Genomic DNA, 18,561 nt, shown 5'->3' on the forward strand with positions numbered 1-18,561 from the left:
GCAACACTAGGGACACCATGAGATACATGTATATTACTAATTACTATTGATCTGGCATTCCTTACTATATTGGTTGCTTCCCCCCTCCCACCCGCTCCCCTACAGGGGTATTTTAACATCACAATTTGTTTTTGTTTTTATGTCACTTGCTTTTCGGCATTATAAATGGTTTATTAAAGTTTTTTTATTTTTTGGATTTTAATAGGTCGGCGTGTGGATGTCAATGTTATACTTTAGGCCATTAGACATTTTCTGTGGACATATGGTCCTTTATGGATTGTTTATTTTTCTTTTATTTTAGACATTAGTCTATCTGTGGATATTGTATCCTCGAGTAATTACTTCATTTCATCTGGGACTTTGAGTCCATACTGAGGGTATTTCTATCTTTTCGTTGTGCAATTTGTTCTTGCCGTGAGTGCAACTAATAGGAGACTTTAGTGACCTCTGTCACTTTCTTTCACTATAATATTGCCCTTTTTCCCCGTGCACCAGGCTTTCTATACATTATTTTGATATTATGGTTTGAGCGACGTCCCATTCTCTTGATTTTTTACATTACCTGTGTTCATACAATTTCTTGTAGAAGTCCTCAAATCTCTTTATGATAAATGCACTGTATTTTATTGTTGATCCAGCATCTTGTTTGTTTACATTGATTTGCTTCTATGTAAGTCGCTGCTTCATCTTCTTCTTCAATAGTCTTCTTTACCATATCGCAGTAACATTTTCTTACATGCTCCATATAGGCTTGTGGATCGTCTTGTACAGCTCTCTATACTTAATTTGTGTTCCTACATCTTGGCATTGCCTTATTTCTTGATTCCTCAATAACCGCTTTGTCTCATCTATTTTCATACACTGTTTTTGTTATTGCTTGTGACGAAATCGACAACCAGGCTTCCTAAAAGTCCAAGGAAGCTCTGCCTGGTTGCCTATTCTCATCAGGGTTACGGTAGGTAACCTTATGGTTACGGTTGGGCGCCTGGATTTTGCCCCTGTATTTCAATGTACCTTGTATTATGCAATATATGAAAGTCGTGATTTGATTCCAATGTCTATTCTATGTACTGCAATGTATATGGTGTCTTTACAGTCTGTGAAAGCAGTAGTACTACTGTATCTTAATGTAATTATATGTACATGGATATATATTATGCTTACACTGTGTAAAAGTGATGTACAGCCCTGTTCAATATGAACCTGCAGGGGATAATCCTCTTGCAAAAGGAGCTGTAATCACTTCAGAGTTTGGCATTGTAGGCCTGGACACTGATTTGATTAAGTCCATTGTCGAGGAACCAGGGAGAGGTTGACCACCTGCTGAGGGGTCTTGCTCTGCAAGAAAGCTGTAAACCTGGGTCTGTATCTGTATTGTGTGCCTGTGGAGGCGGAAGTCCATGTATGGGCATTGTCCTGTACCTGCCTACATCCCGTGGACTATAAGGATAGGGATGACCATATTTGGGCATGTCATTTTGGATTTTCTGGCCCACCTTCAACCCCAGTAATCTCAACAACCGGGCCCGTTTGCTTTTTGATCTCAATGAGGTCTTCGTTGTTTCTTTTTGCTTCACTAAGGCCTATAACATCCCATTTAATATTTTAAAGCTGCTCTTCCATTTTTTCCAGTGCTGCTTCATTGGAGTCTGGCAATTGTAGGCAGCCAGATTTAGATTTGAATGACAGCTGAGGTTTAACTTCCATTGATCCCTCTGCGTTCATTCCTATTTCTTGAACGTTGTCAAGCCTATGGGCAGTCTGGCCTTTGGAGAACGATGGCAAGTACCTCCCCCACTTTTGCAGAGTATATTGGTCAAGCTTTTATAGCGTGGTTTCACCTGCCACTATACATCTTCCCTGGTGCCACCTTACCGCTGTATTGAGGCAGTGAGATAAGGATTTAAAGGAAATATATACATATGTGTTCTCCAGTTTGAGTCAAATTGGAAATCCTTTATCTTCCCTGGAGGTGACTCATTGGGGGAGCATAGATGGAGTGCACCAGTGCAAGATATTTACATTGCAAATACCAAAAACAGAGCAGCCACTGACTGGTATGATGATCCACTGTTCTCTAGTTTACTTGCAGTGTAGGCCTTGAAAATCTCAAACTCAGGGGTTTGAATCAAGGACTGATGCAGTTGTGCAGTAGAAGCCAGCCCAGTTCTGATGGTATGTATATTTCCAAATCTCCCCTTACTTTGGACATTTAAATCCCACAATGTGTTTCATTTATACCACAGCTTTATTTGTATAAGAAGATGGTCCAGCAGGTTTATAAAGCAACCTTGGCTAGTATGGTGAACATTTATTTTACACTAGGACTGAAAATTGGCTGATTTGATACTTTTCTTGCACATTACTTTAGGGATTCATATACAATCCATCATGTCCATGTGTTTGTACTCCTTTGCACTCACACAATGCTACGTATTATTTGTGGAAATTCTATGCAGGCTTTAATAACTTTTATTGGATATAAATAAAATATATATAAATGCGCTTTTAAATTTAACCATCAACCATGATTTCACATTTAAAGTCTAGTCAATGCATTCCCAAACGCTCAGCTAAACCATTTGTGTAAAGTTCTCATCTTAGTCCTGATATAGGGTGTAAGTTCCAGCCATAAACCTGTTTTCTGCGTAATTTATATTACTGTTAACATATTCTGCACTGTCATTTTTAATATGATTGAAATAATTGTACTGAAGATTCCAGGCATGAAAATGGTGACAATTTGGAAATAGGATTATTTTACTTTATTTTGGTGACATTACATATTTATAAATTAGCTGTCTTCTGGAACCAGGGTCAAATGTAGGATGTGAATGACTCCAGTGGTTTAACTCATCCCTTTTGAAAGCACACAAAGTCCTTCTATTTTCTTCAACTTTATTGGGGGAGTCAACAGAAATATAAAAGGTACTTGCTGATGGTGGTATGTAGTGAGAGAGTGCTTCTCTAGATGAAGGTGCCTTGGTATGGGGGGGGGGGGAAGGTAAAAAAGGATTGCCTTGCAGGGGTGTAATGGAGGGAGAATGTACTCACAAAGTCAGCTTGTAGGGAAAGAAAGACACTTTCCTGTGGCAGACAGGAACAGTCTAAGGACCAATGTAACTGCCAGAAAGACAGGGGAGCAAGCAGGACTGAACCAAACTTCTGGCTATGAAGATTGGAAGGTTGCCAGGGCAACCAACTAGGGCTGTGTAAGGGCTCGTTCAGGGAGGCAGCTGAGGACTCGGAGGGGGGGCGTGCGGGAGGCAGTGCTGGGAGTTTGCTGGCGACGTGATTATCCCCCAGCTGACTTTTCAGCGTTGGGGAGGGGGCGGGGCTACAGGCGGCAGGGTTAAAGTATCCAAGCTGCAGCCATGAAATCATTCTGAAGAATGATTTCATTGGCTGCCTTGGTCCCTGTGACGCGGCTTCAGCTCCAAGAAACGAAATTTTCGTTTACTGAGCTGTCGTCAGCGGCAACGCCTGGCTTCGGAGGCAGGGCAGTAGCTACCTTGACAACAAGTATTCAAATTGAATACTTTGTTTCTCACTGCAGCAAGCACGTCAGCACGCCCTCCCTCCGAAGCCAGCACCCTGAAAGAGGCCTAAAGGGGCATATGTAGCAATAATGTTGCGTTTTACACAGGCAGCAAGCTGCTGGAACAGGAGGAAAACGTGCAGCTTAAGGCCTCGGGCATGGTCAGCACTTAGGCGCTGACCCGTGCTGAGGCGCGCGCAAGCTTACCAGTGAGCCCCTGCAGCCGCAATGAGAGCGGCTTTAGCAGGGGCTCGCGCACGCTTGCGCATGCTTGTGGAAGCGTGTGTCTTAACAAATTTTTAGTTTCGCCGCTCACGGGAGCGCAGGGCCGGTCACGTGAGCGGTTCGCCCAATGAGGGCAAACCAGCTCCGTGACGTCACTAGCCCGCCCCCAGACACGCGCACGGACGGTGCGCGCTCTAAGGCCAGGGAAACCACCCGCTTTCCCTCAGCCTCGGTGCGCCTCCGCACGGCTGCAGTCTCTATGGACTCAGCCTAAGGCTGAGTCGTGGGTGGTGCTTGCCGCTGTTGGTTAAATAAATGTAATAGGGCAAGTCCCTGCTCACGCGGTGCGTGCGCTCGCTCACCTGTGCTCGTCGCTTAGATAAACAAAAAATCTAACTTTTCAGCGCTCAACTACCCGCAATACCTCCCACGTAAATGCAGGACACCCGGCGCTCATGCTTGGAGAGCTCTCCAAGCATGAGCGTGCTCAGCGCCAGCGGGGACTCAGCCTAACTAGGGAGAACAGTAATCCTGTGAGCTGCAAAGGGACATAGAAAATGTGTAATGCTGTTCCAGGACAAGCTGTCATACAAATCTAAATTGTAGTTCAACGCTCTAGTATCTGTATTGGCCCTGGAGAAATGTTGGTTTGCTGCGATACCTTTTATAGATTAAATGTAGATGTAGAGTACAGAGCTTTTGACAGCTCGCAGATTTTTTTTTTTTTTAAGTTTAAACAAAAAATGCATGTTTGAGGAGTAATTAATAACTTAAATTTGAACTAAAAGATGGGGCGAAATATACTACTAATCGTCTTGCTGTTCCACAACGGCCTCTGCGCTGGAATGGAAATGTATGTATGTCTTTATATAGCGCTTTACAATACACGTGACATCTTATAACACAATGAGAATAAGCGCTTCAGACATAAAACAATAGGAAAAGGAGTCCCTGCCACAAAGAGTTTACAATCTAAGGCTACCCTTATAGTGCCGGCGACATCAGGCTGCAGTTGCTGGAAAAATCAAATTGAGATGACTTCCAGCGATCGCGACCAAGCCGTCGCTCCGTTGCGTCGCACTTACTATAAGCGCACGCGACGGCGGCAATGCATGTTTTGGCGCGACGTCGCTGTCGCCGGCACTATAAGCGCAGCCTTAGTGTAAATTATAACATGCCCCGGTATTCACCAACTGCAGATGCATGTATGTATATATTTATTTTTAATTTTTTTTGTATATAAAATACTGGAGACATCTCACCGATTTAAAAGCAAATAGAGAAAACAGTATACTTTAATAATGAGCCGTATAGCGATTTACTGTTTATGTAGGTGCCTGGATAATTGTCACTTGGGCACTGGAGATTATGCACACTTCTGAAATAAATTGGATAATGCAGAACCTGTTGTAGGCGCTACAGTACAGCAGTGTGCCATGCAATGGCAAGGTGAAGCGGACTACTTCATGGAGATGACGGTTTAGGACATTTGGCGTCGAGAACGTGCAGTAATACATCCCACGCCCAGCGTAGACCGTATTACATACCTTCCAATATATTCAATGGGCGGAAGGATTTACTTTTCAGAATAATGTCCCGGAGTTAGAGAAGGATGCAGTTGGGAATCCTGTGTCGCCCCCCAGCTTCAGTGCATGTGAGCGGTGCCTCCTTCGCCCTGCAGTGACAGCAGTGAGTATATATGGGTGCTGCTCACATCCCTGCACACACTTCTCCAGCTTCCCAGGCTGAACTCCTTTTATACGCTCACCCCCTCCCCCCCGCGCGCCGCTCTCCGTGCCCCTTCTCCCCGCGAGTCTCCTCTCCGCTTTCCCATGTCTGGACCTACCCTTCTCCCCGAGCGGGAGCTTAGCTCTCCTTGTCTCAGTGAGGCGGCTGCCGGAGGCCCCGCCCCTACGCCCAGTCCTGCCCAAGCACTGCTTGCTGCAGAGAGAAGGCCCCAGCTGCAGAGAGCTGTGTTATTATTGTCTTTGTGTCCCTCCTTTGTGAGTGTGGTTGTGTGTGTCCCCCACTTGGGTGCCTAGGTGTCACACTGATCCTCAATCCCGATGCGACCGTATCTTTCTGTGTTCTAGCGATGCTTTTCTGTTATACCTGCTTGTGACTGGGTATCTTTCCGTGTCTTTCTCCCTCTCCACCTTGTGATAATGTCTGTTTTTCCTTTCCTCTCCTGTGTGACAGACTTTCGTTATATGCCGCTCCCCCACCTCTATGTGTGTATGTGTGTCTGTCTGTCTTTCCCCTCCTGTGACAGGGTGTCGTTATGTGCTGCTCCCCCATCTTGTGTGACTCGATTCCTTTCTGTATCCCCTCCTGTGTGACTGGGTGTCTTTCCTTTTCTACACCTGGTGTTACTGTGTTTTTCTTTTTCCTGCTGTCCCATCTTTTTTCACCTTTCACTACTTCCCTCCTGCATCTTTGTGTACATTAAAAATAAGAAAGATAAAATGAACTCACAAAAGTCTCTGGGTATTTTCTTTTCATGTATCCTTACATGCAAATCTCTGACCTATACTTTGTCTCCAGTCGCTTGATGTTCTTATACAGGCCACTCCATGCATGTAATTGTCTATTTTTGTGATCCTACCCCATCTTCCTCCTGTTTTCTTTTCTCTACCCACAATCGGAAATCGTATTTCAATAAACTTTTATATTTAAAATAAAACACATTTCCTCTTGGTGGAGTAGATCTGATGCTAAAAATGTTCCAGTTGAGCCAACTGGAGATGTAGCATCTTTACACCTCCCACCCCCTTAAATCCTGTCATTCTATTGATACAGCTACTGAAATGGAGATTGGTGAAAGGTCAAGTATGGAGTGAAGCACATAAGGCCTATAAGGATATAGTGGGGGGTGCGATGGAGCGCATGGCGTCACGCGCGCCCGTCAGCCGAGCGATCTGTGTACTGAGATCCACAGCGAAGGGGAGGCGTGGCTGTCACGTCACGAGGCTGGTTCGCATTCATTGGCCGAACCCCTCGTGACCCGGCCGTCGCGCGACAAAAATACATTCTCTTGTGTCCTGAAAAAGCCGTTGCACTTCATCGCACACGCTCTATGGCTCGCCTCATTGAGGTGCTGCCTGTTGTGCGGTCGCTCGCAGTATGGACGTGGCTTCAGGAACATTACAGAAAACACAGTTGAGGGTACATTGTGTATATGTCTGTCAGTATGTTAAGCATCTGTAACTGTTTTCCATTCTCTAACTGTATCTGTTAGTGTCTATTACAATGTTCCTGTATATTCAGATTAACCCCTTGGATGCTAGCATAATAGGTGTTGAACCCTTTTTGTTGTAAAGAGGTTACGGGTGTTATTCGTTAAACTGATGGTGCCGATCGTGCAACTATTGCACGGAATCTCTTATTGATTTAAATTAGAGTTCCCGTGCAGTAGTTATCCGATCTGGACTCTCAGGCTACTGAATAACACCCTACGTCCTTTAATTACATATAATTTGCAATAACTGTCAAATTTTCCTTGAATAATACTTATGTCTAAATCATTTTTGCAAATCTATTAGAATTAGCAGTGCTGCATTAGGGATTCACTTCACACGTTATGCATTGTGCCACTTTTTGGCACAAAATGGTAACCTCTGTAATATTTAGAGACGTAATAAATTATACATTCTTAATCTAAAGTATTGTTTTGCACTTTTCTATGCAATATTTATTCGATTTACTTGTCTATATTACAGTATAAGAAATAGCACACTTTAGAATTTTTAATCAGTGGGTGAAGAAAAATATTAACCTTAACAAAAATGTTAATGGCATTTCATACATATTACTTTCTAAATGATCTGGGCAAACCCAATTCTATGTCCTAGGAATACAACACAGCGTGATGTGCAAGCCCCCTGGTAGCTAAACAAATGAAACCCTCAAACTTATGCTTTCCTTACTGTTGTAAGCATGGAGAAAAGTCACCTAAAAGTTTTTATTTGTAGTTTAAGTTCAAAAGTGAAATTCAGAGTTCTGAAATAATTAGAGGGATCAAGGCTTTTTAGTGTTTGAGGTAAACCACAATTACCTCTAGCACTCTTAATGGGTTAATGAAATATGTTTTTACATTAAAGGCTCGTCTCATATAATCAGATGTGTGAATAGCACTTTAATATAAAGACATACTCAATTGCAACATGTTTGTGTGTACAAAAAGAAATGAATATCTGTCTCTCGCTTCATACAATGAATGAATGTAAGTAAATCTAATTCCATACTTTTAAAATTCACATTTGCTAGCATACAACACTTGATCACACGCATGTGCCTTTTGAAGACTCACCGTGGCAAAACTGCTTACATTTTTATTCTGTAATTTTATTTGCGTATCCGTGAAGAACCTTAAATCCCTTTTCTTTCTATCTGCAGGCTTTAACTGAGAGCGAGTATTGTGTCTGTTGTGGGGTTTTATTATTCCCATCAGACCGGCTGCAGTTTCCCTCTGGACTTTTAGTAGATTTGAAGGAGGAGCAGGTGTAAACATGTCTGACCATGTTTCTCCTACGGTATGATGTAGAGGTTTTGTAATCCTTTAACTTCTTTGTTCTTCCCAATATCTGCATTTAAAAAAAAAATGTACAGAATGGGAATGCCTTTGTGGAACTGAGAATCTCCTCCTGCTAAGATGCGTTCATTGGTGTCTACAACAAGCGACAGAGAAGCCCAATGCTACATCCAATATGACAAAAATACACAGTAAAGTACTTCTATATTCTCTGGAAAAAGGGTCATCTAGTTTAACCCTTTGGCCAAAGCATTGTAAGCCTGCGAGCCACGACAAGGCATTCCCAGTTCGCAGGTCCTAACACTACCAGATAAAATACTAACATATCTCTATTAGGATTAAAATTCTCATTTACCTCTATTAGGAGGGAGAAAGACCAACATTGGATGCATATCCAGTAGAATGAAAAAGACCTGCTGACTTGAAGTGGGGAGGGTTGAGCTTAAAACCTGGGCAGGAGGGGCCACTAACCTCCAACAGCTGAAAATAAGTTAACACACAGAACCCCAGCAAGATCTTTTTAGGAACCCCTGAGCCCCCACAAAATAAATATGTATATGTGTCAAAAAGGAGAGCTATTGAGAGTGGCAAATGTATACAACAAGCGACAGAGAAGCCCAATGCTACATCCAATATGAAAAAAATACACAGTAAAGTACTTATATATTCTCTTGAAAAGGGGTCATTTAGTTTAACCCTTTAACCCATTGGTGTCTAGTAGCATTTTTTTTCATATTGCCATAAGAAAGAAAGCAGTTAGAAACCAAACCATACAAATATAAATAATTACCATTTTGATTTGTCAGCTTTAACACCGTTGATAATAGGAATGAGACAGAATTAGATTATACTGGTTTCAGAAACTGACTAAGCAACCCATCACTACAGTATAGAGAATACATATGAGCATATCTGCATATATTCCACAAGTCACTCACATATGTCAGCTAACGCTGCAGACAGGAATCTGGGCCAAAACTGCTGTCCTTGTGTGGGTCCACTGATTTTGTATCTTTTATTGCCCCAGTCTTCGCTGTATAAGATATTCAATGCAGCTGCCAAAAACTAGGGAATTCACAGAATAAAAGAGGATAAGAACTAAAAGGGGCATGCCCACTGGGTGCTCATTTGTATATCAAGACCCAGAATCCTTATCTGCCGCTTAATCACTGAATGATGAGGGGAAATAAAGCTGGTTTGTGGACATGCACAAGACATGCACATACAGTAATTGTTATTGTATCTTTGTGAGAATAGGAATGAACAATAATGGTCCTTCAACGACCAGTGCAAGAAGTCCTCGGGTAGCTACGTAAATTCGGCTATGGATAGTAAGCTCGAAAAACCTGTGCTACTGCATACAATACCGTTTAAAATACTAGGTGAATTTTTGATAGGAAAAATATTTAATTCTCAACTTATTCTTTTCTGTTAAGAATTTGAACAAAATGAATGTAAAAATATATAGAAAATGCACCGCAGACATCATATATATTCAAGAAAATTGTCACTTTATATATAAAGATACAGAGGATGACTTATGATGCAAGATAATTTAGTTGGAAATACAATAAAGGGAAATTATTCCCTTGTGTTGCTTCTGTTTTATTGCATGCTTCATCTCTTCCTCTGATGCATCATAAAACAGAGTTAAGAAGCAGTCATGAGATAATGGTGGTTTTCTGTACTGGGCAAGCCTTTTAATATTGCGTATTTTGACATTGATAAATGAGAGGTTGTCATAATGGGACATAAAAAAATAAATGCCAAAGTAGCTTTAACATCTGGGTGGTGCAGACACACAATTTGTAATTTTTTTCTTATATCTGTTTTAGATAATATTCAGAGATGTTGCAGTTTATTTTTCTGAGAAGGAATGGCAGCTTTTAGAAGTATGGCAAAGAGACCTCTACACTGGTGTGATAAAAGAAATTCATGGAATCCTGATATCACTGGGTATAGTAAAACTTAAGCCTTTGGCAAAATCACTCAAAGGCCCATATGTACTGTGGTGCTATTCCATACCGCACCTTCTGCCACAAGAAGGTATCTTATGGAGTAGCACTGCTTAGTAAATATGGGCCCCTCCCCCCACCGTTTATTTACTTTTCCACAAAACGGGATATATCAATCTCTCTCATCTTACAAACAGTTTTTCCTTTTTTGATAATTGCTATTTATTTAGTATAAATAATACATATTAAAATAGTAACGTGCATATCAGCTACAGGTTACCAGCACCATGTACTTGCTGATAAAGGGGACTGATGCTCCAAAACATTACTGTTATGGCACAAAAATACCCCTTGCAGCTCTTCTGGTGCCGGGAGGTGTCTTACGGATAAGCACCACTTAGTAAATATGGGCTTATGTCCTCTGCTGTGAAAATGCTGCAATTAACATTGAGCCAATATGCTCTGATTTCTGTGTGCTGCTCTTTAATCCTGTGCTCATTCAGCCCTACACAGCCCCTTTTTCCATCATGTTGAGCTGGACCTCTGCCATTGTGTCCCAAGGCAGAACACCCTTTTCTCACTCTTGATTCCAATCTCATGATTTAGAAAGCCCAACCTAAAACGTTCTCATTAGTAAAAGATCTATATCACAACTTCATGCAGCATAGGTAGATATATAATTCTGTATATTTTATAAATATCTATACCTCAACATAAATCAAACATAGTCACACATTTGTGCAATAATTCTTTACAAAATGTGACTACATTTAACATGGCTTTATTTATTCGGGTACTATTGTTTTCCTATTTTTTAGGCTTTATAATTCTTAATCCAAACAATTTTTTACGGATACAACCGGAAGATGAGCCATGTCTGAGGAGTCGTCATGGCTTTGAAAAAAATAAAAGCATAAACATAGCTAATTCAGGTGAGTGAAAGGAACATACATAACTTTCTTACTATGTGATTTATTCATATTACTATAGACAGTTACTCTGGGTTAAGTATATAAGGAATAATAAAATTATGAACTATCCTCAATTAAACCCGGACTAGATCAGTTTTGTTCTCAATCACTATTTCTGAATGCAATTGAATTCCAACATGAGTATTTCATGGAGAAAGCTCTATCCCCCTTACATTTTACACACACGGCTGAATCCCTTGGACTGACAGCCCCATCCCCCAAATGTCACCCTCTTGTCATGATTGCATTTTTGGACATACAACTCAAATGTTGAGTAAACATCCTACTGTACATATTAGGTATTTTCTACTCCGGTTTTAGTCTTTTTGCACTTGGGATGAACAACGCAGACAATTATGAGCCAATGCAACTTCATCCCTATAGAGATCTCTACTGTTTAAACATGAAGGTGAATTGATTTATAGGATTAAACTTTGATCTCTGCCACCACACAATTCTGTCTACCGATTTAAACAAGTTTATAATACCCCTAAAATCCCTACATCTTTATTTGTTTCAGTACTCAAGCATGATGGTAAAATGAGAACAGTTTTGTTACTTTTATAAACTGGTCATAAAATGTTGAGGCCAGAGAATGAGCTGCTAGTGCCATTTATTGCAGTAGAAGTAATGTGGTCTTTTTTTTGTTGGGAAATATTGCATCTAACTCAGTCAGTATAGTTTACAACAGGAGTGGCAAACTCCAGTCCTCAAGGGCCACCAACTGGTCAGGTTTTAAAGGATATCCCTGCTTTAGCACAGGTGGCTGTCAATGATTAAGCCACCTGTGCTGAAGCAGGGATATCCTTAAAACCTGACCTGTTGGTGGCCCTTGAAGATTGGAGTTGGTCACCCATGGTCTACCAAGTCCTGTAATACATGTTACACAATTTTGCATGAAAATACTGCCTTTCGTTCTGACAGTGTTGGATGATGATTTAAATCTATGTAACCGAGGGTATGCGTGCTATTGTCCTTAGTGTCTAATAAGCATGTCATTTGGGGGTTGTTTTTAATATGCAGGAATCCGATTTTTAAAAGAAAGTTATACAAATTTGATGAAGTGTGTGCCAAAACATATTTACTAGCGGCAACAAAATTATGTTGAGTTACTGTTTATTACAAAATGTAGGTCAGATTAAATACTTGACAAATATGATAGGTTCTACAGAGCTTTAACAGAATGCATTAATGTATACATTTTACAACACTTATGACGTGATTAACATTTTCAGAAATGAATTGTATTTTCTTAAATAGTTTTCCATTCAGATAAATATTGGTGAAACCTTTTTTTTTATTATTATTTTTGTTATTGTACCCAGACTGTGGTTTGGTGAACCCTGATATTTTATTAACTGTCCAGCTTGGTGAAAAGCAGCATGTTGCAGATTCTTACAAACAGGATGGAGGAAAAAATATATCATTTCCTAGCACAAGTAAGCAACCTAATCATTGTAACTGATAAATAGCACATTTTCATTACTTTAACTAATGGTTTAATATAGTCCTGCTGAACCTTTCCAGTGGCAATGATCCAAGTATTGTTCGTTTTTAATACTCCTTTGCTTGCCTATCAATGCAAATCCTTCAAGGTGAAAAGTTGCTTCAGCCCGAAAATGATTGCTAATCTGTATTTAATTTGTTGGAACTCTTATTTAGCACAGGTCTTTCTTTGTATTGAAGCAAATCTGCTAAACAGTTGTAAAACTATTAGTAGGAAAAAGCACATTTGTATTAAAAAAAAAAAGTTATTTCCTGTTGATTTTGATGTGTAATGATTAAAGCTATTTATTACCTTGACTCATTTATATTTGGATGACAAATATCTATTGTGACATTTTCTATAATTTAGGTTCTCTCATCCTATTGTGTGTCAATGTAATACTAAGTGATGTCCTTAATTTAAACAAATTGCCACTCATTTATCCCCCAATAGCAGCAATAACACTTTGGTTTGTATGGTTGAGATGTGAACTTTGAGTAATTAACACCTGGTTCAAGTCTTGGTCACTGACATTGTGTTTGATCTTGGACAATTCACTTTATTTTACATGCATTCCATTGTGAGTACAATAACTGTACTAATGTAATTGTGCCACTTACGTGGCTGCATTGGGTTATGGTTGTCAAATTCATTGAAGTTTAAAGGTTCCAGTATAAATTCAATATTATTACCTTCTCACTTGGCGATATATGAATCCAATTTAGGAATATCTATGGCACAAACACCTAAATGCAATTGCTTTACATTAAACATTAGCTGGTTCTACCCAAAATGTGTTGTGGTTGGTGTTCCTGGACTATAATGTTAGTGATGTTCAATGTTTTTTTGGCACCAAAAAAGAGACAAGTGGACATGACCTTAAATGTGAAACTAACATTAAAATAAACTAATGGTAGTTTTACATAAAAAGTCATTATAATTAGTGAGAATTCAGAGATTTACATTTTACAGTACCTGTTAATTTTCTGTTTCAACCAAATATGGAAACAAATATTGTAATATTCCATATAGGTAAACTTTTAAGGTCTGAATGTGTTAAATATGTATCTATGACAAATACACAGTGGCGAGAGACTGAATTTCAATGATAATTATGGAAATTCCATAGTTTTTCCATGATAACCTTCTTTAATCAAAACCAGTCTTTTCGTAAATATTCTATAGGGTTTATATTAACCCATTCCATATCTTTTCCAACCAAATGATGTATGAATTAGACAAACAATGAGTAATTAATAGTCGGGGCTATGTGTAAAAGTAAGTGAAACCCTGGTTGTATCAACTAAATTAAAGGGGATAATTAGAATCGGGTGTTTTAAATAATTAGGTAGAACTTCAGAGGTGAGTTTGGGAAGCCCCACACTATATAAAGATCAGAAACTTCGTGAGTTTGGTCTTCACCATACAGGTGTGTGGAAATATGTCATGCCACGATCAAAAGAAATCTCTAGAGTAACATCCAAGGATCTGCAGGCCACTTTCGCCTTGGCTAATGTACGTGTTCATGACTCAACTATCAGAAAAAGATTTAATAAGACTGGAGTTCATTGAAGATAGCCAGGAGGAAACATCTGCTTTCTAAAAAGAACATTGCTGCCCATCTGAAATTTGCCAAACAGCACATAGATGATCCACAAGACTTCTGGAACAATGTTCTCTGTATAGATGAGTCAAAGGTAGAACTTTTTGGCCTTGGTGATAAACGTTGTTTGGCAAAAACCAAATACTGCATTCGAACAGAAGAACCTCATCCTAACCGTCAAGCATGGTGGTGGGATTGTGATGGTTTGGGGCTGCTTTGCTGCCTTAGGACCTGGATGGCTTGCCATCATTGACACAACTATGAATTCTGCATTGTATCGGAAGATTCTAGAGGAGAATGTCCGGCCATCTGTCCGTGAGATGAAACTGAACCGAAAGTGTGTTATGCAGCAAGGCAAGGATCCTAAACATACAAGCAAATCTACAGAAGAATGGCTGCAGAAGAAGACATTCTGTGTTTTAGACGGCGTGGGGTCATGATGCGTCGCCGAAGACAAGGTGTGGGAAGTTTCATGCGATCCCCCGGCATTTAATTGCCATGGCGGAGAGTGTGGGACCTCTGTAACCGCCACACCCCCCTGAAAAATCTTGCGCCCCCTGTTTGCACAACCCTGGCCTAGACAAAATCCGGACCTAAACTACATTGAAATGTTGTAGCAGGACCTGAAGCGAGCTGTCCATGCAAGGAAGCCCTCAAATGTCACGGCGTTCAAACTGTTCTGTAAAAAGTAATGGGCCAAAACTCCTCAAATCGATGTGAGAGACTGATCAGCAGTTTCAGGAAACGCTTAGTTGAAGTCTTTACTGCTCCAGGGGGTGCCACCAGGTACTGAATGTAAAGGTTCACATACTTTTTCACACATGGATATTGAATGTTTAAAATGTATTTATCCACAAAGTATTCAACTACAGCAGGGCCCCGCTTCTCGGCGATCCGCTGATACGGCGGCACCGAGAAGGGGGCCACCATGTTAAATTAAAAATCGCGCATGCGCAGAATGGGCGGGTGCGCCCGGCGCGCATGCGCAGACCGCCGGTTGCGCGCACACTGCCGGTTGCGCGCGCAGACCACAGGTCGCACGCGCAGACCACAGGTCGCACATGCGCAGGACGGCGAAAATGCCGGTTTGCGCATGCGCAGCACTGAAAATCACCGCATTCCACTTTCCGCCGATTTTCACTATACGGAACCCGCCGTATACCCGGGGCCCTGCTGTATCATGGTTTTTGTATAATTTATTTGATCAGGTTATCTTTATCTATTATTAGGACTTAGATTAAAATATGTGAAAATTCTAGGGGGTTCACAAACTTTTTCTCGCCACTGTATAGTATATAAAAACCTTAAGGTTGTGAAAGATCTATGAAAAAACAGTGCTCAAAATAAAGTCCACTGATGAGACAATCCACACCAATAATGATATTTTCAGAATCCCCCACAGCTCACTCTCCAGAAACGTCCAGCATGATGGAGATATCTTTAGAAAACAGAATGGAAAAGCACAATGGATACCATAGCGAAGTACAGTTATTTTTTCAGCGGTAGTAGGAAAAGTAACTATTGCACTCGTTTCTGCAATATAAACCTAGCCAATTAAATCAGTTGGGGTAAAAGATTTGTGTTTTTTCACCCTACATGGCACTAGTGTCCATCACATATCTCTGCTGTGCCTGGATGGGCAGTCGCTCCGCCCTCTGACATCACAACCAAGTATGTTCTCCTTGATTGTGACGTTGACATCACAGAATGTGATGTCAGTGCGCGGAGCAAACATGCAGCAGAGACGCGGTAGACGTGCCCCAGGAGCAGAAAGCTCTGATACCTTTTACAGCAGCGGAGTTGATAGGCTCTTTTATATTACAGCATGTGAGTGGAATACTTCACTTTTCTACTTCCTCTGAATAAATAACTGTGCTTCACTATACTATCCCCTGCGTTTCTCCATTCTGTTTTCTAAAGATATGATCCTTTGTCATCTGCATGGAAAAATAGCTCTGTGCTTCCTAGCGGGTTGGAGAAAATGAGAATACACGGCAGTAATCATTGTGAACACTGCTGCAGACTTTGGGCCTTCTAAAATAAAACCTTCAAATAAAAAAGTACTAGAAAAAAATAAGGTTCATAATCTGCTGTAAAGGGATGGAGCTCCCTTTAAAAATAGGTCCTATTGGGAGTGGGGAAATTGCACCTTTAACCCTTGGGGTACCCCATAACGTAGCTACTACATCATGCATTCTGGAACCTCAGGATCCCCATGACGTGGTCGCTGTGTCCTATGCCATTTGCTTGTTTTATTAGAGGAGATCACATTCTGCGCCCCTGGGGAGCGCTGAACGCAATCTGGCCAGCTGAGGGACGGAAGATGAGAACTCTTGCATTTCATCATCAGTAATGCCACGATCGTGAAGTGCCAGAGAGGCTGTGGCACTCTAGTGCTGCGTCACCTCAGACACTCAAAGGGGTTATAGGCTCTGAATATTTTTTACAGCGCTCTAATAGGGCAGTGTGTTTATTTTATTATTAACAGGCAAGTTTATTGACAAGTTTGGGGAATATACTGCTATTAAGCAGGAGGCTCATCTTGGAGATTATTCTGTTCCTCCTGAAATTGAGAGCTTGGAAAATTCAACAAAATGTAAGTAGACATTGCCCTCTGCTTAATTTATTATAATGCCTTGTTTCTCAAACATTATAATGGTAGGCTTTCCCTATCCCCTACATCTGTCGTTATGTGAATTGATGTCAGTGGCGCTTAAACATCTAGGTTACATTTCATGTGCAATGCAAGTGAATTTAGTCACCTGGAATATTGACATTTGCAAAAACCTACAGAAAACAATAAATAGTAGCAGAAAACCCCAAAACTCAAGATATGATCAAAATAGATAGCATCAATACAAGGGATGGTACATCAAAAGATTTCTAGGACTTGTGCTTTGCTTTCCCCCCCCCCCCTCCCCACCTGTATTTCTCTCCCCCTCTTACACCCCCTCACTTCTCTCCTCCCCCCCCTTCCACGATCACTCAATCCCCCCCTTTCCTCATACTCATTACTCTCTCGTCCCCTAGCCCCACACAATTCCCCTCAATACCCATACAATTTCCTCGCCCACATTGCCCACACAATACCCCCCCCAGACACACACACTACACCCCCCCAGACACACACACTACACCCCCCCAGATAGACACACTACACACGCCAGATACAGACACCACCACCCCCCCAAATACAATTACCACCTCCAATACATTGACCCCCCCAAACAGACTTCTGGTTGCTGATTCCGAGCCCCGGCTCCTGGCGCTCAGCTGCTGCCTCTTGTTACGCCGGGCCTCTCTCCCGCCGGTGCGCTCCAGAAGCTGAGTCTGACTTCTGGACGTAACCAGCTTCCTGCACGCACCAGCGGTGGAGAGAGGACGGTGTGGGAAGAAGAGGTAGCACTGAGGAGAGCTGGATCCTGGCGGTGGCAACCGGGGGCCTGGCAGCTGGCCTGGCCTCAGGTTGCTACCGCCAGGCCCCGGCCACCCCGGCCTGTCGGCGGCCCTGGTTGGAAAAGGGTTAAAGAAAATGGAGAAAGTGGCCAATAAGGATACTGTACTAATCCATAAATCACAGAATTGGAACGGTCATAAAGAACAGGGATAAAGAGGTAGCATCTCTATCTATCCTCCAAGAAACAACCACCCTGAGTCTGTGTCAAGCCCTTTGGGTGTTAATGTGTCCATATGAAAAATCCAAAACATTTCTATATGAAGTAACAGATTCTCAGTCGCCACCTCCTGTATGGGTGAGAAACTGGTTCAGGACCAAAAAACAGAAATTAAACCAAACCAGAATTGGAGGGGACATCTTGTTGCCACCAGGCATCTCACCAGCTGCTGGCATGCCTCCTACACTGTTCCACGCCGGGCTTCTCTGTGACGTCGGTGCGCACTTCCGGTACGCGCCTGGAGACCCAGCGTGGCACAGTGTAGGAGGCATCCCAGCAGCTGGGGCGATGCCGGGCGGCAACAAGAGACCCAACCAGCGCTGGCCCCCGAAGTCAATGCGGGCACAGTCAGGGAGAGAGACAGCAGCTGGGGAGCGGAAACCCAGAACGGAGGAGAGCCGCATGCAGCTCGGGAGCCACAGGTTGCCGACCCCTGGACCAAACAATGTAAATGTCTGCCTCTTCCTTTCACTTTCTACCCCTAGCCACATTGATTTGGATTTATGTTTTATATTTATTACTTGAGTATACACTGATGTGTATTCCTCCAACAATGTTTTAAAGACTGCATATTTATA

At 41.7% G+C, this 18,561-nt stretch overlaps 1 protein-coding gene across 5 annotated transcripts in view; it reads left to right on the plus strand.

Annotated features, from left to right (window-relative positions):
- Nucleotides 1-5,109: 5,109 nt before the first annotated feature.
- The window catches only part of LOC142497397 (uncharacterized), a 36,252-nt gene continuing 22,800 nt past the window's right edge, over nt 5,110-18,561 (plus strand). For 2 of the 5 annotated variants that reach the window (XM_075605130.1, XM_075605133.1), the window contains exons 1-6: nt 5,318-5,452; nt 8,159-8,295; nt 10,130-10,250; nt 11,068-11,181; nt 12,546-12,659; nt 16,798-16,905. In XM_075605130.1, the coding sequence (XP_075461245.1) occupies nt 8,272-8,295; nt 10,130-10,250; nt 11,068-11,181; nt 12,546-12,659; nt 16,798-16,905 (481 nt within the window). In that variant the 5' untranslated portion in view covers nt 5,318-5,452; nt 8,159-8,271. Of the gene's footprint in view, nt 5,453-6,562; nt 6,929-8,158; nt 8,296-10,129; nt 10,251-11,067; nt 11,182-12,545; nt 12,660-16,797; nt 16,906-18,561 lie in introns of all 5 variants that reach the window. The other 3 variants (XM_075605131.1, XM_075605134.1, XM_075605132.1) reach the window with 3 other exon arrangements.

Source organism: Ascaphus truei, chromosome 6 (genome assembly GCF_040206685.1).
Source record: "Ascaphus truei isolate aAscTru1 chromosome 6, aAscTru1.hap1, whole genome shotgun sequence".
Lineage (NCBI taxonomy): Eukaryota > Metazoa > Chordata > Amphibia > Anura > Ascaphidae > Ascaphus > Ascaphus truei.